Source organism: Monodelphis domestica, chromosome 2 (assembly GCF_027887165.1).
Source record: "Monodelphis domestica isolate mMonDom1 chromosome 2, mMonDom1.pri, whole genome shotgun sequence".
Lineage (NCBI taxonomy): Eukaryota > Metazoa > Chordata > Mammalia > Didelphimorphia > Didelphidae > Monodelphis > Monodelphis domestica.
Genome location: NC_077228.1, coordinates 229173943 through 229198833, shown reverse-complemented (window position 1 = coordinate 229198833; position 24891 = coordinate 229173943). Strand labels below are relative to the sequence as shown.

The following is a 24891-nucleotide window of genomic DNA, read 5'->3' as shown; positions in this document are numbered from 1 at the left end:
ATACTTGGGAAAACTGGATGATCCCCTAATGAGAATGCTTTAGAGGGGATTCTTGTTCAACTATAGGATGGCCAAGATAATTTCTGAGGTTCTTTCCAATATTTACACTGTTTCTAAAATAATAACAGTTGGCATCTACCTTGCACAAAATACTTTACAAACAATATCCCATTACATTTTTATGTATTATTGCTGTGAAATAGTTAGTAGACATATTGTTATCTCACTTTACAATTAAAGGAGCTAAAGAGCAGAGACATTTTAAGACTATCAAGCTCATACGCTTTAAGTGGAAAATACTCAGAATGGTAGAGTTATAGGTAAGAAGTGAAAGAGAACTTGGAAGACATTGAGTCCATTCTACCCCATCCCCCTCACTTTGTGGATGAGAAAAGTAAGACTTAATGAGGTGAAGGGTCTTGTCCAAGGTCACACAGGTTTTTAATTTTCTTAGGATTTTAACTTGGTTCTCTGATTCCAAAGTCATTGCTTTTCACTGTGTCTCCTCCCTGGCCTTGTGCTTAGCTCTGGGATTACTCTCATCTCTTCCAATTCACTTCCTTCCTTACTCAAACTAAGCCGTTTCTATGTTCTCCATGAGATTTTCCCCAGCTAAACTGACTCATTTCCCTTCACCTCATACTATTCTTCAACAAATAGTGCTTTAATATCTCTTTACTAACCACCATACTAGCACATTACATTAGATATCATTTGATTTATGTGCATATATCATAGAATCTTTGTGTAGCGAGAAAAAAATTAAGCCACCAGGTTTGATTTTGTTTTTTTTTTAACCCTTACCTTATGAGCTAGTAACAACTCTGGGATAGAAGGGTAAGGGCTAGGCAAATAAAGGTTAAGTGACTTGCCTAGGATATACAGTATCTGAGATCACATTTGAACCCAGGTCCCTCCAACTCTATCCACTGTGCTACCTAGCTGCCCCCCAGTCATCAGGCTTTGAATTACTTCTTAGTACTTTTGGTGGAAGATATTTAAAGTATTCAAGCCCCCAGATATTTTCAAGTATTCTGAAATTTATGTCTTAATTCCCTCCAGACTAATTATCTACTACTCTCCTTATAGTCTAGTCAAACTGACCTGCTTGTTGTTCCTTTTACTTCTCACTGCATCAACTTACCGATGACCACAACATTCAGAACATCACTATCCATTGTCCCTTGGGAATGGTGGTTTTTAGCAATGCAAGTATATTCTGTGTTTGCAGTGGGCGTGTCCAAGAATTTAACTGGTTCATTGGAGTACATTTCTTTCTGATTTGCACATAAGTTCATTTTACAAAGATAGTACATAATAGGTGGTGTCCCATTTGTTGACTGGCAGTAGATTTCTAAGAGCTTCCCTGTTATTACTTCAGATGCTGAGTTATGAAAAATCTTGGGCTTGGAGACAATTTCTGAAAAAGAGGAGAAAAAATGATTGAGAAATTGCTGGAGACATTGTTGAAATTTATTCTTTCTAACATGGAATGCTAAAAAATATACTTAATTACAGTTATTGAAAGTCAACAATACATACAATGATTTGATTAGGATGAGATCAGAAAGAGAAAAACAAATCTTTATTGAGTTAGTATAAAAGTAGTACTTTAGATCTATTGAAATATCCCAATCAGACTCATCATCTAGGAAGATGACAAAAATACTTAATTAAACTGTATCAAATGCATTTAACATCCTGGTTTAGTGCTTGCCATTCTGTTTGCTTCTTTATTTATCTCAATACAAGCAGCCTCATTCCCTTTCTGGGAATAACCTGCTAGGACAACCCTTAAGCCTATTCCCCAAGACATGGACAACCCCGCCTCCAGAAATCTGGTTTTGGTTTTGTTATTTTGTTTTACTAGAATTTCTTTAAACCCCCAGCAATATTCTTGAGTTATTTGTTCAAATAAGTTGCTGTTTAGGTGTTTTGGAACTTTGCCAAGTCCCACCCCATTCTTAAAGTTGATATTTTCTATCATTTGGTGAGGCAGAACCAAATAATGATGGTGGCAAAAAACACTTTCTAGGACACAGCTCTGAGGTGCTGTGTTCAACTGCATATTAATTCTCTTTCTACTGACTTCTTGACTTCTCTACTCTCCATCCTCCCACTTCCTGACTCACTTTTGAATCCTCATTAGAATTGAGCACTGGCTAAAGAACAGCTCTATTCAGATTCCCTTCTATCTTCTACACGTAAACATTTACTTACCAAAAACAGATATTTGAACTGGATCACTTTCCTTGATGACATTGTGGATTGTACCAAGACATCTGTATGTCCCACTGTCATGTACCCAGACCCTTTTCGTAAAATTCTGAGAATTTATTATTGTTGTATTTTCCTTCTGGATGGTAAAGTTGGCAGGAAGCGACCCTTCAATCTGACAAGACAAGTCTAGCTTCCCTCCTTCATCCAGATGGTTGGAAGAAACCAGCAGCTCGGGTTTGGAAAATAACTCTGTAAAGATCAAAGAGCAGGAATGATATCTGGTTGGGCACTATTCCAAAGCCACTATAGGAAAGGAAAGGGAATACCAACTAAGAGGATGTTTCTACTGACCTAATTGTTTGTTTTTTTAGAAGCAAATCATCAACTCCACAAAAAAAAGAAGGTAACAGGCATGCCCTTCACAGACTGATTCTAGTCAGACAAATCACCACATAGTAGGTGATTTAAAAATATTTAATTTTTTATTTTTAATTGCACTTTTTCCCTGATTGCATACAGAAATAATTTTAACATTCATTTTCTGACCATTTGATATCTGAATTCTCTCCATTATACAATACAAACATGTGCCATCATGTATATTTCCATATTCTCCTGTTGTTAAAGAAAACAGATATACTTTCGAGAAAAAAAACTCACGAAGAAAATAAGTTGAAAAATGGAATATTTTTATCTGAATTCAGATTCCATCAGTTCCTTTTATGGCAGTGGGTAGCCTTTTTCATCATGAGTCTCTTGGGACTGTCTTGGATCCTTACATTGTTGATAACAGTGGATAATTGTACAATATTGATGTTACATGGTTCTGGTTCCCTTCACTTTGCATCATTTCATATAAATCCAGGTTATTCTGTCCATCATTTCTTATGGCACAATAGTATTCCATTGTAATCATAAACTAAAACTTGTTCAGCCATTCCCCAGTTGATGGACATCCCCACAGTTTCCAATTACCAGAAGTATTTTTGTACAGTCAGTCCTTTTTCTCTTTTTTCAATCTCTTTGGAATACAGACCTAGAGGTGATATTGCTGGGTCAAAGGGTATGCATAGTTTTATGGCCACATTGAGTATGGTTTCTAATTATTTTCCAGAATGGTTGTTTCAGTAGTGTCCCAGTTTCCCCACATCCCTTCCAACATTTATAATTTTTCTTTTTTGTCATATTAGCCAATCTGATAGGTAGTTCAGACAAATTAGAACTCAAAGTTGTTCTAATTTGCAATTATCCAATCAACAGTGATTTGGAACATTTTTTCACATGATTATAGATAGTTTCAATTTCTTCATCAATGCCTATTAATAGCCTTTAATCATTTATCACCTGGAGAATGACTTGTTTTCTTAGAAATTTGACTCAGTTCTCTATATATCTGAGAAATGAAGACAATGTCAGAGACATGTGCCATAAACCCCCCCCTCCAGTTTGTTGTTTCCCTTCTGATCTTGATTGCATTGGTTTTGCTTGAGCAAAACCTTTTTAATTTAATGTAATCAAAGTTATCTAGTTTGCATCTTCTAATGTTCTGTCTTGTTTGATCATAAATTCTTCCCTTATCCTTAAGTCTGACAGGTAGACTTTTCTGTGCTCCCCTCATTTGTTTATGGTATTACGTTTTATTACATATGTGTTTGGCACATTGTAGGCTCTATAGAAATGGTAGCTAGTTTTGTTATTATTATCTTTATTTTTAGCTTCAATAATGCTTTGCTCATTGCCATTTCCCATAAGAAGCCTCTTCCTGCTCCTCCTATTTGTTAATGCTCATCTTCTTCTCAAATTCTCTTGTATTTAAACTGTGTATATAGTATAAAACCCCAATAGAATATAAATTTCTTAAGATAGAGGATGATTTTTTGTTGATACTATTATGTCTCTATATCACCAAGGCTTAGCATACATAGTGCTTGAAATGTTCTGAGTTCATGATTCTGATTGAAATAAGCAAAACCAGGAGAATATTGTACACAGTAAACAGCAATATTGTGGTATGATCAAATGTGATAGACAGCTATTATCAGCAATCCAATGAACCAGGACAATTCTGAAGGACTTATGACAAAGAATGCTATATACCTCCAGAGAAAGAACTGATGGGGCCAGAATGCAGATGAAAGTATATGATTTTTCACTTTAGTTTATTTGGGCTTTTATTCTGGGATTTTGGTGTTATATGATTATCCTCTTACAAAAATGAACAATATGGAAATACATTTTGCATAATAATACATATATCAACCAGATTGAATTGCTTGCCAGCTCCTGGAAGGAAGGAAGGGAAGGAAGGAGACAATTTGGATCATATAACTCCAGAATACTTATGTGGAAAATTGTTATTACATGTAATTAGTAAAATGAAATCTTTTTTAAAAAATATTTTTAATTCAACCTATTGCAACCTTTAACCAAACTTTTTAATTTTTTCCCTTCTTAGCTTGGATATTCCAGAAGTATAGCATGTCAGAACTTAAAGAAACATTAAAAATTCCTTTGTCCAACTCTCTCATTCTTTAGGAGGGCATCTAAGTAGCATTGTAGATAGATTTAAGAGTTGAAAAAGATTTTATACTAGTAGCATACTGCACCTAGGGCATCTAGGTGGTTCAATGACTGCTGGGCCTTGAGTCAAGAAAACCTAAGTTTAAAATCTGGCCTCAGAAACTTTCTAGCTATATGACCCTTGACAAGTCACTTAACTCTGTTTGTCCCATATTCCAATCTTGTAAAATGAACTGAAGAAGGAAATAGCAAACCATTATATCATCTTTGGACAAGAAAACCCCAAATGGGTTGAGGAAGAGTTGGATATGACAGAAACAACTGAGCAACAATGACATGCTGAAGCCAGTTGATACTAGCTCATAATAGCCAATTGTTAAATTTTCAGATAAGAAAACTAAGGCCCGCAAAGGTTAAATGCCTTGACTGAGGCCATATAATTAGTAAACAGCAGTTCCAGGATTCCTACCCTCGTCTTCAGACTTCAAATTCAGTGGTCTTTCCATAGTACTATACTTCCTGCTTTGAGATCTAGTTCATTTCCTGATAAGGAATGAAGGAGAGACAAAGAGACACACACAAAGGGAGGAGGAGGAGGAGGAGGAGGAGGAGGAGGAGGAGGAGGAGGAGGAGGAGGAGGAGGAGGAGGAGGAGGAGGACAATGAGGAGGAGAATATTATTATCCTAAATTCCAAGGTTTAAGATCTTTTAAAGCAATTTTAGGAAAAGAAAATCACCAACACCTTGAATCAAGAAAGTGTATCTTCTGGAAAAGATGTCATAAGGATGCCTATAGAAACCACACTACATCAAATGATCCAGAGTGAACTTTGGGATATAATGAACTGAACTGAAGGGGGTTGAACATATCATTTATGCTGAATGTAAACTCTTATGCCAAAGGGAAGTGCCCCCTTTATGATTCCCTCTATGTAAAGTACAATATTTTATATACCACTAGTAAGAGAATCTTTAGATGTATAAGCTGGATATGTGAAATGATTCAGTGGGGAAACTTTGTATCTTAAAATCTCCCAGAGACCCCAAGTGAGGTGATTTTTAACATGCTTATCTCCCAATAGAATGACAGGGGGGATTGTTTAAAGTAAATCTCTCCTTCTCTCCCCTGTTGCTCTCATGACTTCATCTGGAGGCCATATACCAGCAAGTGAGTTGAGAAAAACAGGCCACTGGAAAAAGAGAAGTTGAGAACCAACAAGACAGGAAGCAACAAGCTTGAGAATATTGCGAGACAGCAAAGTGATTCCCTAGGCACTGCCCCCCATGGCCCAGACAAATTAAGAGACTGTGGTTGGTTCCTGAGATGCAATGTATGAGAGTTAGTTGGCAGTGGAAAAACTTTATAAGTTGAGGCAAGGAAGAAGTAGGGGTCTTTTGTGTGTGTGTAGGAGTTGACTGGACACATAGAGGAGTATATATAGCAAGGAGGCCCACAATGGTGGCCACAGATTAGTCAGTCAGAAACAATAAACAGACTAATTTTTTTAATTGCAAAGAACTACATGAAATAATAAACAATGAAAAGAGTAGAACCAAGAGAACATTATCCATGGTTAGAGACTTAATATTAGAAGAATAACTTGTGAATGTTCGCTTCTAGAGAATGAACTGAAAAAATGAAAACACAAAAGACATAATCTACACATCTGTTTGCTGGATAATGCTTTCTATAAAACAGAAAAAGGAAGGAGGGCCAAGATATTTGGAAATAAATCCTAATTTTAAAAAAAGAAAGAAACTTATTTCTGGTTCAGTGGATTGAGAATCAGACCTTGAGATGGGAAATCCTGGGTTCAAATCTGGCCTCAGATACTTCCCAGCTGTGTGACCCTGGGCAAGTCACTTAACCCCCATTGCTTAGCCCTTACCACTCTTCTGCCTTAGAACCAATATATGGTATTGATTCTAAGATGGAAAGTAAGGGCTAAAAAAAAAATGGAATTCGCACTAGAGTTACCTAGGGCACTAGAGGTGAATTGCTTGCCCAGGGTCACACAGAAGTGGGACTTGAGCTCAGATATTATTGTTTTCATGGCCATTTCTCTATGCATAATTCCATATTTCCCCTAATTAATAATTATTATTATAGATAATAGGAGATAACACACATCATTTCTATTTATGCCTCATCCAGAAAGTTGAGAATGGAGTGCAGCTATGTAGTACAGTGGATAGAGAGCCAGACCTAGAGATGGGAGGATCTAGGCTCAGATCTGACCTCAGACACTTCCTGGCTGTATGACTCTCAATTCCTAGCCCTTACCACTGTTCTGCCTTGGAATTGATATTTAGGAGAGAGAGAGAGACAGAGACAGACAGAAAGACAGACAGACAGACAGGCAGGCAGGCAGGCAGGCAGGCAGAGACAGAGGCAGACAGACAGACAGACAGAGACGGAGACAGAGAGAGGGAAGGAGGGAGGGAGAGAGGGAGGAAGGAACAAAGGGAGGTAAGAAGGAAGGAAGGGAGGGAGGGAGGAAGGAATAAGATCATAATAATTAACAATAATAAGTAACAGAAATATTTCCTGAACAAAGAAATAGGAAAGGCTGATACTTAGAAGATGAATGCCACTGGGGGACTTTTTTTAAAAACCCTTACCTTCCACCTTGGAATCAATACTGTGTATTGGTTCCAAGGCAAAAGAGTGGTAAGGGCTAGACAATGGGGGTTAAGTGACTTGCCCAGGGTCACACAGCTGGGGAGTGTCTGAGACCAGATTTGAACCTAGGATCTCCCATCTCTAAGGCCTGGCTCTCAATCCACTGAGCTACCCAGATGCCCCCAACTGGGGGACTTATTAAAGATAACTGATAACTAGTTTACCATCAGACAGTACTTATTGAATAGCTAACAACTAACAATGGAGCCAAAAGAGAAATCCATAAGAAATGATCACCATATCCACAAAGAAGTGTTGAACAAATGAGTGTCAAATTAATCTTGTTTAGAGACACAGAAATAAGATGCTGACAAAAAGGGTCATAGAGAAGTTCATCTCACCCAACTAATCCCCTAATAACTAATATCTGAAGAGGACCCTAAAAAGATTAATGATGAAGAAGACAAAAAAGAAACAAAACAAAACAAATAAACAAAAACACCAACCCTCTCCTATGCATCCAGAATGGCACAAACAAAACAAGAGGCTGGCAGAGGTATGGAGAAGGAATACCTCAGGGAATATTCTGAAAGGCCAGATAAAGATTTAATGCAAAATGGAACAATTAAAAAATAACCCAAAAAATAAAACCAATTATTCAAGGGACTACAGGAAAACAGGCATATTTGGTACACTACTAGTGGAGAAATGGTTTGGTCCAAGCATTCTAGGAAATGGTTTGGAATTTTACCCCAAAAGTCAGCAAACTGTGCAAATTCCTTGATCCAGAAAAAAACCATAAGGCCTACCTACATACTCTGAAGAGAAGAAAGAAAAGGTAATACAATATATATATTGTACATATATACAAAGTACATATATACAAAAATATTTATAGCAGCTCTTTTTTGTTGTAGGAAAGAACTAGAAGTAATGGTATATCATAAATTGGGTAATGGAGGAACAAATTATGTCATGTAATTTTTAAGATATTTTATTTTCCCATTTACATGTATTAATTTTACACATATATTTTCTGAAGTTATAAGATCCAAATTGTTTCCCTCCCTCCCTTTCCTCTCCCCTTCCAGGAGATGGTAAGCAATTTAATCTAGGTTTATATATGTATTATCATGCAAAACATAATTCCATATTGTTCATTTTTGCAAGAGAATAATCATATAAAACCAAAACTTCCAAATAAAAATACAAATAAAGTAAAGTGAAAAACAGCATGCTTTCATCTGCATTCTGACTCCAACAGTTCTTTCTCTAAGTGGATAGCATTCTTTGTTGTAAGTCCTTCAGAATTGCCTTGAATCATTGTATTGCTGAAAATAGCTGTCTTTCATAGTTGATCGTTGTGCAATATTGCTGTTACTGTGTACAGTGTTCTCCTGGTTCTGCTTATTTCACTCTGCATCAGTTCATACAGATTTTTCCAAGTCTTTCTGAAATCATCCTGTTAATCATTTCTTACAGCCCAATAGTATTCCATCATATACCATAATTTATTCAGCCATTCCCCAATTGATGGACAACCCCTCAAAAATTTCTAATTCTTTATGTCCTATAATTTAGTGGAATATTGTTTTACCATAAGAAATCATTAAAAAAAAGGTTTCAGAGATACCTGAGAAGGTTTGGACAAAGTAACACAAGTGAGCAGAACTAGTAGGACAATGCACATGGTGATGACAATATCATAAAGAAAAACAATTCTGAAAGATTTAAGAACTATGGTCAATGTAGTGACTGACCACAACTCCAGAGGACTGCTGGTATAAAGCCTGCTACCATTTCCTAATGGAGAAATAATTGATTCAAATGCAAGAACATAATATATAAATGGGGTATACAAGAAAAAGTATACAGATAAGAAGGGGGAAAGTATATAAATGTGTATAAAAGTGCAGAGAAAGTAAACATTACATGAACTCACAATGACACACAAAAAAGTTTAGTGTAGAAATAAATGAATGAACAACAGGGAGAAAAGATGGGGAAAGGAAAGGGCAAAAGCAAGATATAAGAGGAAGAGTAGATTCAGGAAGGAATAGTTACAAGCAAAATGAACTTTAGCTTCAGAGAGATACTTTCAAAAGGGTGAGGGGAATTAAAAAGAGAGAAGAAAAACATAAAAATCTTTGATCAGAGCTTGGACATGGTGAAGAGGAGAGAGTTGAAGGAAAAAACCACTTCAGAAAAAATTGTAGTTGTTGCTGTTCAGGTGTTTCAGTCATGTCTGTCCTTTTGTGACCCCAACTGGGATTTTCTCGGCAAAGATACTGGAGTGGTTTGCCATTTCCTTCTCCAGTTCATTTGACAGATGAGGAAACAGGCAAATAGGGTTAAGTGACTTGCCCAGGGTCACAAGTAAGGTTTAAGTATTACCTGTCACCATCCTCAATCTCCCTTTCTTGTAATAGTATTCTTCCCCCCCACCAGCACCTCTTTATGTGGTATAATTTACCCCACTGTACTTCTTCCTTTGCATTTCTCTTAGTACAGTCCTCTTTTTCCCCTAATTTTTTTTAGATATCCTAAACAGCTTAATACAACACTCTCTGCCTATGAATATTTATTCTATCTACTATGATAATGCAATTTTTAAGAGTTCCAGATATCATTTTTTCCATGTAGAAGTATAATCAATTTGACCTTACTGAAGCCCTTAAAATCTTTTCTCTCTCTTATTTGCTTTTTTGTGGCTCCCTTGAATTTTATATTTGAACATCAAATTTTCAATTTAATTCTGGTCTTTTCTTCAGAAATGCTTGAAAATCTTCTATTTTATTAAAAGCCCATACTTTTCCCTGAAAGTATATAGTCAGTTTTGAGGGGTAGGTGATTCTTGGTTGTAGATTTAGTTCTCTTGCCTTCCAGAAAATCATATGACAAGCCTCAGTTCAGAGAGGGAAGAATAACTAGATTTATTGGGGGCATAATACCTATCTTACCCTGCTCATTTCTGTTAACAATCAAAGGAATATACAAGTCACCTGATTGGCCAATATGGGGTCAACTTTCAGATAAGACATATGGGTTGCTTGACATGCGTAATTGTGAGAAAACCCCATGCATCAATCTTTGCAAGGCAAAGAGCATTAACTAAATTCAAAAGATTGGAGATCAAATCACATGTGGGATCTTGAGAAACTCATCTAAACTCCATGGACTTCAGTGCCTGCCTCTGTAAATTGAGTAGTTTGGAATAGATGAGCTCTCAGTCCCTTCCAGATCTTGACCTATAATTCTATGATTTCATGTGCTAGTCAATTGTAAATGTTTCTTGATGCTTGGCTAAAGGCCAAAGAGCAGCTCTGATTTTAAATATCATTAAAATCAGCAGGAAACCAAGTATCCTAAGACTACAGTGATTGTGCAGGAATTCCAAAATTTTGAGTCAAAAGCAATGACATCCAATCCCTTCTCCAATCATGGATTCCATCTCCATATCTCCAATAAATCATTGAATATCTTCTTAAAAACTAAATTCAAAGGAACTCATTACTTCTGAAGTAACCCATTCCAATTTACCTTTGCTTCTTAAAATCCTTTGATTTCTTCAAAACGTTTTTCAACTATCCTTTTCTATACAAAGCCTTATAATCTTAGCAGTTTGGTGTCTTTCTCTTCTCTTTTCCTCCTCCCCCCAAAACACTGTGGAGTGCTTAGGGCGTGTTGGAACACAAAAGACAACACGGCCAATCCAATGCAGCTGAGGAAGTCTCCAGGTGTAACGACTTTTCATGCCACTGGACCCAGGCTTCCAACACCGAGAGAGTGGGACTGTCTCTGTGCATCTACTTTTCCACTTAAATCTCCTTCACGAACAAGTGTCTTTGTGCACACTCATCTATCATAGATGAAAATGCACAAAGACAATCGTCATCCTTGGTTACCGAGAGACTACGACTACCCAGGGTCACACAGCTGGCAAGTGTCTGAAGCCAGATTTGAACTCAAGAAGATGAGTCTTACTGTGCCACCTAGCTGCTCCAGTTAAAGACTACTAGGGATAATTGGTTTCCTTCTCTTGCTCACTGATTTTGTCATCATAAAGAGGGAAACAGAAGGAAAAGAGGAAAAATATACAAACCATGAAATTAAGATAAATTCACCAATAAAACAGAAGTATATAGAATAATGAATTGGAAAGCAGAATCTAGTACATATATAAAGACAAAAAAAAAAGACTGTTGCCCATAATCACTCAGACATAACACTGACTCATATTAGTTTAAAATTAATTTAGTATTTTAGGACATACAAACACTGACATACCTAAATAACCACCAAACCACATAAAAGGAATACTTTCCAAAATATGAAAAGTCCTAACAGAAGAAATCAAAACCAAGTGGGAAAGGGAAGAGTACATCATCCCATTCATTTTGTCTAGGGTGAGTCTTCTCCAGAAAATACTTTCAATGAGTCTACAACACAGTACTTTCATTCAATCATAAAAGATAAATCATTTTCCTCCCCAGAACAAATGGCAAACATTAAAAAAATATAGAAACAGGATAGTAAGGACACAGGACTGTTTCTCAGTTACATCAGACATAAAGGTAAGGAGAAATAAGACTAATAACAACAGTAACAACAAAGATAGGTACCATATCTTCCCAATCTTTGTTTCTCTTCTACCAAAGAGCACAAGGCTTGCCATAGAACAGGCAAACCAACAATATTTAATGAATGAATGGAAGAAGCAAATTCCTACTGAACTGGGATGTTTTTGAGGTCATAGCTAACCTTCACAATGTTTTCTTGTTGTCTTTTGTTTTGCAAATCTAGATCTGGGCTCACCTGTGATATTGATGAAAACGCTGTTGACTTTAGATATCTTGCCAGATTCTACTTTGCAGGTGTAGTTCCCAATGTGTTCCACTTTGGCTAACGAGGGAGTGTAACTAACTTCTGTCCCATGTTTGGCAGAGGCCAAAATCTCCCTGCCTTTCTGGATGATGATTTCAGGTTCTTCCAGAAACATGGGGGCCACAAGAATTGTGCACTCGAGTTTGAGGGGGTCACCTTCTGTAATCTCTCCTTCAGGTGTTATTTGGAATTTGGGGATTGAAAAAGGCTCTGCAATAGAATGAACAAGAGAGTTCTTAGGCATGAAATCAAGATGATTTTTGACATTTTTTAAAAATTCCTTACCTTTAATTACTTACCACCAGTCTTAGAATTAATACTATGTATTGGTTCTGAGGCAGAATAGCAGTAAAGGGCTAGGCAATGGGAGTTAAATGGCTTGCCCAGGGTCATACAGCTAGGAAGTGTCTGAGGCCAAATTTGAACCCAGGACCTCCTGTCTCTGAGCCTGGCTCTCTATTCACTGAGCCACTCAATCTTCTGCCACTTCTTTTAAACATCCATCCTTTATGATTTTTAAAACATCATTGTCATTTTCCCACTTTAGAACTCCTTATCCCACTTCAAAAAGAATAGTTCAGCAAAACAAGTTGACATAAGGACCAGATGTCCATACATGCCATTCCATATGCAGAGTCCTGTCTCTGCTAAGAAAAGGGAAGTTATTTCTATTTTCCTTACTGCCTCCCTCCTATAAACTACTGTTTTCTTTAAAGTCTTTCCATTGTCACGTTTTCCCCTCCATAGTCCTAGTGCCCTGTCCCCTACTTTTCTCCTTTATTTTATCTTTGAATATTTGTAGGGAGAAAAGGGGACCCATACAAGAGATGTGATGAAAGATTACTAATCTAAATGTTACCCTTGACTCCTCACCATATCTCACCTCCTACATCCAATATATCACCAAAGTCTATCAATTTCACCTTTTCAACATATTCCCAACACCTCCTCTTCTCTCCTCTGATTCTGGCACCACTTTGGTTCAGGACCTCAATCACCTCACACCTTTGGCTACCTGCTGGTAGGTCTGCCTCCCTCAAGACTCTCCCTCCCATCCAACACATCCTCCATTCCACCACCAAAGTAATTTTCCTAAGCCTCAGGTCCATTTTTGTCACCTCCCTTGTCCCCTACTCAATAAACTCCAGTGGCTCTCTACCATCTTCAGGATCAAATACAAAATCCTTTGCCATTCAGAGCTCTCTATAACCTAACACACACACACACACACACACACACACACACACACACACACACACACACACACACACACACATCTTTCCAGGCTCCTTATCTTTTATTCTTACCAAATGAGATATTTGTAACATGTGTTTTGTACAGTACTTGGGACACAGTAGGTACTTAATATATGTTTATTGACTGAAAAAGTAGAAACAATAAGAATTGAAAATGGATTGACCCTATGGCATGGGTGAACATGAGTGAGTATGAAGAGCAAAGGATAGCCATGAGACTAAGAACCTCAATCCTTAGAGTCCCATCCTTCCTCTTATCACTGTATATGACTATGACTTCTTGAACTTTCTAAGTGATAAAACTTGTTTTTCAAAGCCCCTTTTCCTGAAAGTTCTGCAGACTAAATTAGAAGCAAACAGCAATAGTAATAATAACTCCCATTTATATCACACTTTAAGGATTGCAAAATTCTTTTCCTCATTAAACCATTAACAGTCAAATTATGTTTTTTTTAAAAATTATCCCCAATTTGTAAATGAGAAAACTGATGCATAGGGAGGTTAAGTGATTTACTTAAGATCACAATTGCGGAAGCTGGAAATGAAACCCAAGTCTCCTGACTTTATGCCAATATTCTCTCCACTAACAATGGATTTGCTTCCCCATTTTGGCTAACCTACTATGTCTGAAACAAACTCATTATCCTTCCCCATAAATTCATACCTCTTCTAAGCTTCTACATTTCTGTATAAGGCATTGCCATTCTTCTATTCTCCCTTGTCTGGAACCTTGGTTTTCCTTGACTCCTTACTCTCCCTCATCTCATACATCCAGTCAATTATCCATTCTTACTCTTTCTATCTCTCCAAATTACCTTTCTCTGTACTCACACAGTTGTGACGACCTTAGTTCAGATTAGCATTATCTTTCACCAGATTATTGAAATGTCTCCCTTAATTGCTTTCTCTGTCCCAACTCTCTCCTTACACCAGTCTGTACTACACTGAGCTGCCAAAGTTATAATCCTTAAAAGCTGATCTGATAATGTCCTTCCCCTATGCAGGCAAATTCCAGTGGCTCCATATTATCTCTGGAGTAAAATATAAACTCCTGATTTAGCTTTGTAAAGCCTTTTGCAACCTGGTCCCAACCTATCTTTCTAACTTCATAGGACATTATTCTGTCCAGTCAGACAGTTCTCTCTTTTCCCCAATATGGTACCCTATCTCTCACCTGTGAGCTTTTGCATCCTCTATCCTCCAGTACTGGAACATACTCCCTTCTTATCTTTACCTTATAGAATCTCTCTTCACAGATCTACTCCACCTTCTTCATGAAGCCTTTCTTGAATCTGTCCTCCCTTGCGAACTACATTGCTTTTAACTATTTTGTATGTATTATGTTTCTATTGATTCTACATGTATTAATATAGGTTTTCCTAGTTTGAATTTAAGATCCTTGTAAGTAGGTATTGTTTCATTTATCTTCTTTATATCCTGAGAACCTGATATGGTGTCTGATACACAGTAGGTGTTTAATAAATCCCTGATTACTTTTCTAGCCAATGACAATAAGTCATTAAGTATTTATTAAATACCTTCTATGAGCCAAGCATTGTGCTAAGTATTTAGGGTACAAAGAAAAACAAACAACAGTCTCTACTCTTGAGAAACTCACAATTGAATGGGGAAAACAACATACAACTATATACAAACAAGCTATATATAAAGGATAATCAGGAAATAATCAACAGAAAGAAGTCATTGGAATTAAGATGGAATTGGGAAGTCTCCCTGTAGAAAGTGAGATTTTAGGTGAAGGAAGCCAGGGAAACCAGTAGGTAAGAATGAGGAAGGACAGAATTCCAGGCATGGATGAAAATCAGTGAAAATGTCAATAACCAAGAGATGGAGTATCTTATTCCAGGAACAACAAGGAAACCAGTGTCACTGGATCAAAGACAATAATATAGAAGGGATTAAGACTGGAAAGGTAGCATTATGAAGGACTTTGAACTCAAAGCAGAGGATTTTGTATTTGATCTTGGAGGTAAAAGGGAGCCATTGCAATTTATTAGGTAGGGTTGGAGAGAGAGTGATACATGGTCAGACCTGAGTTTTAGGAAAAATCACTTTCGAGTGGGAAGAGATTTGAGGCAGGCAGATCAACCAGCAGGTTGCAATAGGTATGAGGAGATGAAGGTCTGCACCAGGATGGTGGCAGTGTCAGAGAATAAAAGGGAGGTTGGTTTTGTCTGACTACACCCCTAAAATGCTTTATATAAGATTCTATTAGCAAATGGCATCCCACCCTTATATGTTGGAATTCCCATGTGTACTGCTATAGATTGCTTCATGTAAATGACCTTGTTGTATGAGCCACATCCTGGTTTAGGGTGAAATGGGGAGTAAGTTATATGCAGAAAGCACAGAGGACTCATGGCTTTAGAATCTCAAGAAATTAGTCATGACTCAGTAGTTGGATTTTGGACTTCCAGATCAGGGCCAGAGGGCACTGCTTCAGAGAACACCTTGAGAACCTGGGAGGACTGTTTCCCCATCTCATCCCCTCTATTGAATCACAAAGTAATAAGAAACAAATTATACTGCTACACAAGGGGTAAGTGGAAAGTTCCCAAGGGATCAGTCACAGATATTGGGGGTGGGGGGTGTTATGGGGCTTTGTTTAACCACTTGATGACAATCTGCAAACAGTATCTTACAAGAAATAAACTACCCTATTCACCTCCTAACCCTTTCCTTTGCATTCTTTCCATGCCAATCTCACACCCTCCGTTGTGACTGTGAATCTCATCCAAATGTGAGTTAATTGGTGATGGTGCTTTGGTACTGATGGTGGTACTTTGGTATTTATTGCTGAGGGCCAAATTAGGAATTTCTTTGTTAGATTTCTTCTACCTGGAGAGCATTATTTGGCAACTCTTTACAAAACAATTCAGGTACATTTCCATGAGGCCAAAAATGCAGGCAGAATTTACTAATCTGAAAGGTCATTTCTTTCCTGTGCATTTGTTTGGTAAATATTTATATATGAACTTTTAGTGCCAAGAAGGCAGAATGAGGTAGCAACCTTAAACATCTCAAATATCCCCCTTAACAACCTTAAAACAAAGCTTCAAACCAAGTTTTAGAGCAGATTTCTAGCAGATTTAGAGGATCTTTCACAAGAGGTCTGGCTCACTGTGGGTAAGAAGGAAGCAAAATCTAAACAGGCAGCAGCAAGGGCAGGCTATATTCAGGGCCTCATCCTCTTAGCAGTGATGCTCTAACCTGACCCAAGCCTTCTATGAGGTTGTACCCCTGGGGTGAGTCAGTAGAAAGGCTCCACTCCTTGGGGGTGTCAGCAATAAGACTCCACCTCTGGATCTATCCAATAGTGATACTCTGCCCTCAATATAGGCTAGCAGTGAGGTCTCTCACCTGTGCAACCCAACAGTGAAGCTTCCCACCAGTGTCAGCAGTGAGACCCTCTACTAGTATATGTAAACAGCTAGAACCTAATTAGGCCTGGTACAAGCCAGCAACAAAGCCCCAGGCCTCAGCACAAGAAATGAGAGACAGTGCCCTCCCAATCCACAAGCAGAGATCAACTTTGTCATACAATAAAAAAAGATCACAAATTAAACTGGTAAAAATGAACAAAAAGCAAGAATATAATTCTAGATATTTACTATGGTGACAAGGAATAGTGATATAAACTTAAAAGAGTATAATATTGTCAAAATAGCTACATATGAAGCATCGAAGAAAAATATGAATTGGTCTCAGATCACAAAAGATTTCATGGAAGAGCTCAAAAAGGAATTTAAACAATCAAATAAGAGAGTTAAGAAGATAAATTGGGGGGAGAAATGAGAGTAATGAAAGACGAGCATGAAAAAACCAGCTTGGAAAAGGAAGAAAAAAAATGTAAAAAGAAATAAAAAATGCTGAAGAAAACAATTCTTTAAAAAAGTAGAATTATCTAGTACAAAAATTCACTAAAGAAAACAAAATCTTAAAAAATAGAACTAGCCAGAAAGAAAATGAGACATATAAGTTCACTGAGGAAAATAATTTCTTAAAAATCAGAATTAGGCAAGTAGAAATTAATGGCTGCATGAGCCTTCAAGAAACAATCAAACAAAATCAAAAGAATTTTAAAAAATAGAAGAAAATGAGAAATTTCTCATTGGAAAAACAAGTGTCCTGGAAAATAGATCAAAGAGAGCTAACTTAAGAATTATTGGCCATGGGGAAGGTTGGTGGCTCAGTGAATTGAGAGCCAGATCTACAGATGGAAATTCCGGGCTTCAAATCTGGCCTCAGACACTTCCTAATTGTGTGATCCTGGGCACGTCACTTAACCCCTATTGCCTAGCTCTTACTACTCTTCTCCTTTGGAACTAACACACAGTATTGATTCTAAAATGCAAAGTAAGGATTGAAAAAAAAGATAACAAAAACTACTGGAAAAATTGGAAAACAGTACGGAAGAAGCTAAATATAAATCAATATCTCACATGCTATGCCAAGATAAAGTCAAAATTGATATATGATTTAGATATAAAAATCAATACCATAAAAAATTAGAGAAACACAGAATAGTTTACATGGCAGATCTTTGGAGAAGGGAAGAATTTATGACCAAACAAGAGAGAGAATATTATAAGTGTAAAATGAATAATTTTGGTTTTATTACATTTAAAAGTTTTTGTACAAACAAAACTAATGTAACCAAAATTAGAAGGGAAACAACAAACTGGGGAAATATTTATTACAAATGCCTCTAATAATGTTCTAATTTCTCAGATTTTATAGAGAACCAAGTCAAATTTACAGAAGTGTGTTTTATATGACGATGAAAATAAAATAAAATAAAGAATTATTGGACTGTCTAAAAACCAGGAGCAAAAAAAAAAAAAGAACCTAAACATCTTACTTCAAGAAATTATCAAGGAAAACTTCCCTATATCTTGGAATCAGAGAATAAAATAGAAATTGAAAAAACCCACCAATCACCTCCTAAAAGAGATCCCAAAAGAAAAACACAATCAGGATTACATAGGATTTAGTAGTTTATACTTTAAAGGGTCGGATGGCTAGGAATATGATGTTATAAGAGGTAAAGGAGCTAAGATTACAACCAAGAATCACCTACCCAGAAAAATTCAGTATAATCCTTCAAGGAAAAAAATAGATCTTTAATGAAATTGAGAACTTACATGAATCCCTAATAAAAAAAAAAACCAGAGCTACATTGAAAATTTAACATCAAAATGGAAGACTTAATGTAACAAGATAAACAGGAAAAAGAAATCTTAAGAGCTTCAATAAGATTAAACTATTAAATTGTGTATATTCCTGTATAAGAAGAAAATGCTTATAACTCTTATGCACTTTATCAATTTCATGGAAATTAAAAGGAATATACATAGGTAAAGAGTGTGAGTAGGAATTAACTATAATGAGATGATATCCCAAAAAACAAAATTAAGGGAGGAAAAAGAGGACAGCACTGTGAGAAGAGGGAAGGGGAAGATAGAATGGGGTGAATTATGTCACATAAAAGAGGCATAAAAGAGTTATTACAAAGGAAGGGAAAATAAGGGGATGTGACAGGTAACACTTGAACTCCACTCTCATTGGATTTGACTCAAAGATGAAATAACATACATGTTCAGTTAGATATAGAATTCTATATTACCCTAAAGGGAAGTAAAAAGAAACAGGGAGAAGGGAATGAGGTGGAAACTGATAGAAGGGAAGAGAAATTGGGGAGATAGTGGTCAAAAGTAAAATATGTGTAAGGAGGGACAGGGTAAAAGGGGAGAGAGAGAAGAATAAACAGAAGTAAAGTGATAAGGATGTAAATAATAGTTAATTATCTTAATGTAAATTCTAATGGGATGAACTCACCCATAAAATGGAAATGGATAGTGAAATGGATTAAAAACCCAAATCCTACAATATACTATTTATAAGAAATACATTTGAAGCACAGACACCCACACAGAGTAAAGGTAAAGGACTGGAGCTGAATTTATTATGCTTCAGCTGAAGTAAAAGAGGTAGAGGCCATAATGATTTTGATAAAGCTGATGTAAAAATAAATTGAATTTTAAAAGATAAGAAAGGAAATATATCTTGCTAAAATATACCATAGACAATGGAGTAATAAAGGCAGTTAAATGAGTCATAGGAGGAAATATACAGTAAAACTATACTATTGGGGACCTCAGTTTTTCCATCTCAGATAACTAACCAAAAAACAAACAAGAAAGAAATTACTGTGAATAGAATTTTAGAAAAGTTAAATATGATATACTTCTAGAGAAAGTTAAATGGGAATAGAAAAGAATATACCTTTTTTCTCAGCACATGGAACCTTCACAAAAGCTGATCATGTATTAGGATATAAAACCTTCACAATCAGAAAAAAGCAGAAATATTAAATGCATCCTTTTCAGATCATAATACAATAAAAATTACCTTCAGTAAAGGGCCATGGAAAGAGATGTGAAAAATCAATTGGGGCAGCTAGGTGGTTTAGTGGATAAAGTGCTGGGACTAGAGAGAGGGAGTCTTGGGTTTCAGATCTGGCCTCAGACACTGCCTATCTGTGTGACCCTGAACAAGTCACTTAATTCCAATTGCTCAGCCCTTATCACCCTTCTGCCTTGGAACCAATACTTAGTATTGATTCTAAAATGGAACACAAGGATTTTTAAATTTTAATTGGAAATTCAATAATCAATTCTAAAGAATAAGTGAGTCAAAGAACAAATTATAGAAATGATCAATAATTTTACTAGGAAGAATGACAACAATGAGACAACATACCAAAATGTATGGGATACAGCTAAAACAGTTCTTAGGGGGAAATTTTTATCTCTAATCACAGAAATAAAGTTGAGAGAAAATAGTCTGATAAATGGGCCTGCAACTAAAAAACAAAACAAAACTAGAAAAAAGAACAAATTAAAAATTCCAATTAAACACCAAATTTAAAATTCTGAAAATAAAAAATGAGATTAGCAAAACAAAGTAAAAAAAAGCAGTTAAACTAGTAAATAAAACCAAAAGCTGATTTAGTGAAAAAATTAATAAAATAGATAAATCGTTAGTTAATTTGATTTTAAAAAGGAAAGAAGAAAATCAAGTAATGATTATCAAAAATGAAAGGGGTACAGTACTAATGAAAAGGAAATTAAAATAATTATTAAAAGTTATTTTACCCAATTATATGCCAACAAATCTGACAATCTAAGTAAAATGAATGAATATTTACAAAAATATAAATTTTCCAGATTAACAAAAAAGGAAATAGAATAATTTAAGTAACTTCATCTCAGAAAAAGAAATTGAACAAGTCATCAATGAACTCCCTAAGGAAAAAATCTCCAAGGCAAGATGGATTCACAAATGAATTCTACCAAACATTTAAAGAAGAATTTATACCAATATTACATAAACAATTTAGAGAAATATCTGAAGGAGTCCTACTAAACTTCTTTTACAACACAAATATAATTCTTAGGTAGGGTCCCAAGCATAAACATATCATGAAAGTATTTAAAGATCCATTCAAAATCTGACTCTTATGAACAATGTGCTCATATACCAGACTTATGGATATATTTCCAATATTTCACATAATTGATTTATGGATTCTTGAATGGTATTGGTACTCAAATCTTATGGTTCTTATTGGTACTCAAACCCCTCCCAACACCTGCAGTCCAAAGGTCAAATGAACCTCTGGGCTGGGAGGTGCCTGCTACATTGCCTTAGCCTCCATCTTGATTATCTGGTTTAGCAGGCTAATATTAAATTCTCTACCATGTCACATGTTTGATTAACTATCTCCCATCCCCCATCCCTTGAAACTTCAATAAAAACTGTTCACCTGTAGCTCTCGCTCTCTCTCACACACCATCAGAGGAGCAGCACAGGCTGTATGCTATGCTGTTGAACCCTTTGTCTCTGTCTTTTTTCTTTCTTTATGTTCTTTCTCCCTTAATCTTTAAATCCTTCCACCCATTTTCCCTCAGCTTCCAGTTTCCCTTTCAGGTGGTCACCCATGAAAGAATATTTGTAGCTGCTGGTAAGCTACATGATACCTCAACCAAGAAGAAACAAAACAGAGAAAGAAAACTATAGACTGATTTTGCTAATGAAAATTGATGCAAAAATTTAAATAAAATACTAGCAAAGAAATTACAGCAATATATCACAAAGATTATACATTATAACCAGATAGCATCTACACCAAGAATGCAGTTCAATATTAGGAAAAACATTAGCATAATTGATTGCATCAATAAAAAAATCAACAGAAATCATTTAATTATCCCAATAGATGTAGAAAAAGCCTTTGACAAAATATATTATCCAAGCCTATTAACGAGCACTAGAGAGCATAGGAATGAATGGAGCTTTTCTTAAAATGAAAAATAGTATCTATCTAAAATCATCAGCAGTATTATCTGTAACAGAGATAAACTAGATGCCTTCCCAGTTAGATCAGAGGTGAAGCAAAGATACCCTTCATCACCACTATTATTCCATATTTTACTAGAAATGCTAGCAATAGCAATAAGGGAAGAAAAAAGGAATTGAAAGAATTAAAATACACACTGAAGAAACAAAAATATCACTCTTTGCAGATAATATAATGATAGAGAATCCTAATGATTTGACTAAAAACTAAAATAATTAACAACTTTGGCAAAGTTGCAGGATATAAAATAAACCCACATAAATCATTAGGGTTCCTATATATTACCAATAAAATGTAGCAGAAAGACACAGAAAAAGAAATTCCATTTAAATTAACTGTAGATAATATAAAATACGTAGGTGTATACCTACCAAGATAAACCCAGGAATTATATGAGCACAATTACAAAGCACTGTTCACATAAATAAAATAAAATCTAAACAACTGGAAAAATGTCAATTGCTCATAGATAGGTCGAGTCGATATACTAAAAATGACAATGCTACTTAAATTAATAGGTGCCTAATCTTCAGTGTCATGCCAAACAAATTACCCAAAAATTATTTTATAGAACTAGAAAAAAATAATAACACAATTCATCTGGAAGAACTAAAGATCAAGAATATTAAGAGAGTGATGAAGAAAAAAATGTGAAAGACCGTGACCTAGGAATACCAGATATCAAACTATTACAAAGCTGTAATCATCAAAACAATATGGTACTGGCTAAGGGGATTAATGGAATAGATTAGCTACACAACACACAGCACTTAATAAATATTTGCAGATTAATTGATTCCATCTCTGTCCTATGAAACAAATTGAGGTAGAGAATACCAATGCCGTATAAAGGTTTGGGGTCAAGACAGTCAAAAAGTTGTTATCTCACCATATCATGCCTTACACAAGATGTTCTAATTTCCCTGTCTCCGCTAAGATATTTTCCCATGTCATGTCATTGATTCTTTTAATCTGGAATCTGCTTTATTAACAGTAAAATTCTTAGGTATAAAAGATGGCAACTGTCACTTGCTTTGGTGCTTAGGGGTCTTCTGTGCCTTTGGTTGATGTGGCACAACAGAATTATAATCTCAGAGTTGGAAGGAGGCTCAAATCCAATTCATATCTGATTAAGAATATCTAAGATCCCTAATAAGCAATCATTGAGCCTTTGCTTGATAACTTTTAGTGAAGAGGAACCCATTTCATCCCAAAGCAACCCCTTCCACTTTTGTTTAGCTCTATTTTATAGGAAGTTTTCTCTTATGTTGAGCCGAAATCTGTCCCTCTGTAATTTACAGTAGTTGCTACCAGTTCTGTCCTCTGGGGCTAAGAAAAATAAGTCCAATCCTTCTTCCTTACATAGTTCTTTAAAGGCATAGCTTAAATATCCCACATTCTTCCAATCAAATTGAATGCTCTGGTCTCTTGTTCCCTTACCATTTACGTCATCTAAATCTCCTCTAGACCCAAAGTCATTTTCCGTACAGAGCCCTAGAACCTCCTTATTGTCTCTATTCTGGAGCCACTGACACTCACAGATCTAAAGTGGTCATCCCACCACCAAAAAAATACTAGATTCTGTGGTCCTGAGAGAAGACTGCCCAGTTAAAGGGTTCAAATTGTGGGATCTTTTTATCTAAACCAAATTTGCATACCACAAGTAACAATGGAAATAGAAGAAGAAATCTTACCCCTCACAGTGACCCAGTCACTCCTGCTGAATTCTGAGGCCTCCAGGAAACTCCCAAAAGAGATCTTGGCCTGGCATTGAAAAACTAAAACATGGTCTCGTTCTTCTATTGGGAAGTCCAGAGTCACAAAATTTTCATGTAGTTTCATTTTTTCTTTTCTTTGTTTAAAGACATGCATATCCAGTTTTTCGATGATAAAATATATTGGAGGCTTCTCTTCAGGAACAGAGCACCCAACTTTCACCACCCCTCCTTCCATCACTTCTATCTTGTCCACTGTAATCCTGGGACTTGGTACTCCTTTGTAAAAAAAAAAGAAAAGAAAAGAAAAGTAAATAATAAGAGTATAGTCTGGAGTCACAGACTAGGTTCTCTTTGGAGGTGGTCAGGTTAGCCTGATGTTTGGCTTAACTTTAATTCTTTTTTTTTTAACTACCATCCATCTGAGAATCAATATTGTGCATTAATTCCAAGACAGAGGAGTAGTAAGGACTAGGCAATGGAGATTAAGTGACTTTCCCAAAGTCACACATTTAGCAAGTGTCTGAGGCCAGATTTGAACCAAGGACTTGCCACCTCTAGACTTGGCTCTCAATCCACTGAGACACCCAGCTTTACTTTAATTCCTTTTTTTTTTACTTTAATTCTTAAACTTTGTAGTTTAGATGCAACAGCCTTTTATCAGTTCCATATTATATCTTGCATCTTGTGAGGTGCTATGAATGGAGTAGATAAAAAGAAGCTTAAGACATAATCTATGCCTTCAAGGACTCCCAATTCCCCTAGGGTATAGATGTGTAACTAGGATAGAAAGGTCAAGACATTGACCCTGGCCACCAAAATTTAAGACACTGTCTAGCACTTGCACTGCTTCTGCAAGGTAAGGAGGGAAAAAATTGAGCTTAGCTCACTTACCAATGTACCCTGACACACACATACATATAGATAGATACTCTAGGTCCTTCCTGGGCCGCAGCAATCCCACAACAGCTTTATGCTGTTGGTCAGAAACTGAAGACCCACATATTGACTGAAATGATCATAAAAGAGTAACTAAGCAGGGAACCTCTGAAGAGTGAATAAGATTTCAATTGTAACAGTTCAGGCCCCGGAGAAAACATGTTATGTAAAACCCAGTAGAATTGCTCATTGGCTACAGGGAGGGATGGCAGGAGGGAAGGGAAAGAACATGAATCGTGTAACCATGGAAAAATATTCTAAATTAATTAAGTAAATAAACTTAAGAAAAGA

The 24891-nt window shown here is 36.2% G+C and overlaps 1 protein-coding gene across 7 annotated transcripts in view; it reads right to left on the bottom strand.

Moving 5' to 3' along the window:
• PECAM1 (platelet and endothelial cell adhesion molecule 1) overlaps positions 1 to 24891 on the bottom strand; it is a 98984-nt gene that overhangs the window by 57300 nt on the left and 16793 nt on the right. For all 7 annotated transcript variants that reach the window (XR_008916428.1, XR_462249.3, XM_007482796.3 and 4 more), the window contains exons 4-7: positions 23641 to 23940; positions 12179 to 12457; positions 2221 to 2469; positions 1145 to 1420 (exon numbers count right to left, since the gene is read on the bottom strand). Coding sequence is in view for 5 of the 7 variants with exons in the window: in XM_007482796.3 (XP_007482858.2) it covers positions 1145 to 1420; positions 2221 to 2469; positions 12179 to 12457; positions 23641 to 23940 (1104 nt within the window). In the remaining 2 variants the exon portion in view is untranslated. The remainder of the gene's footprint in view (positions 1 to 1144; positions 1421 to 2220; positions 2470 to 12178; positions 12458 to 23640; positions 23941 to 24891) is intronic.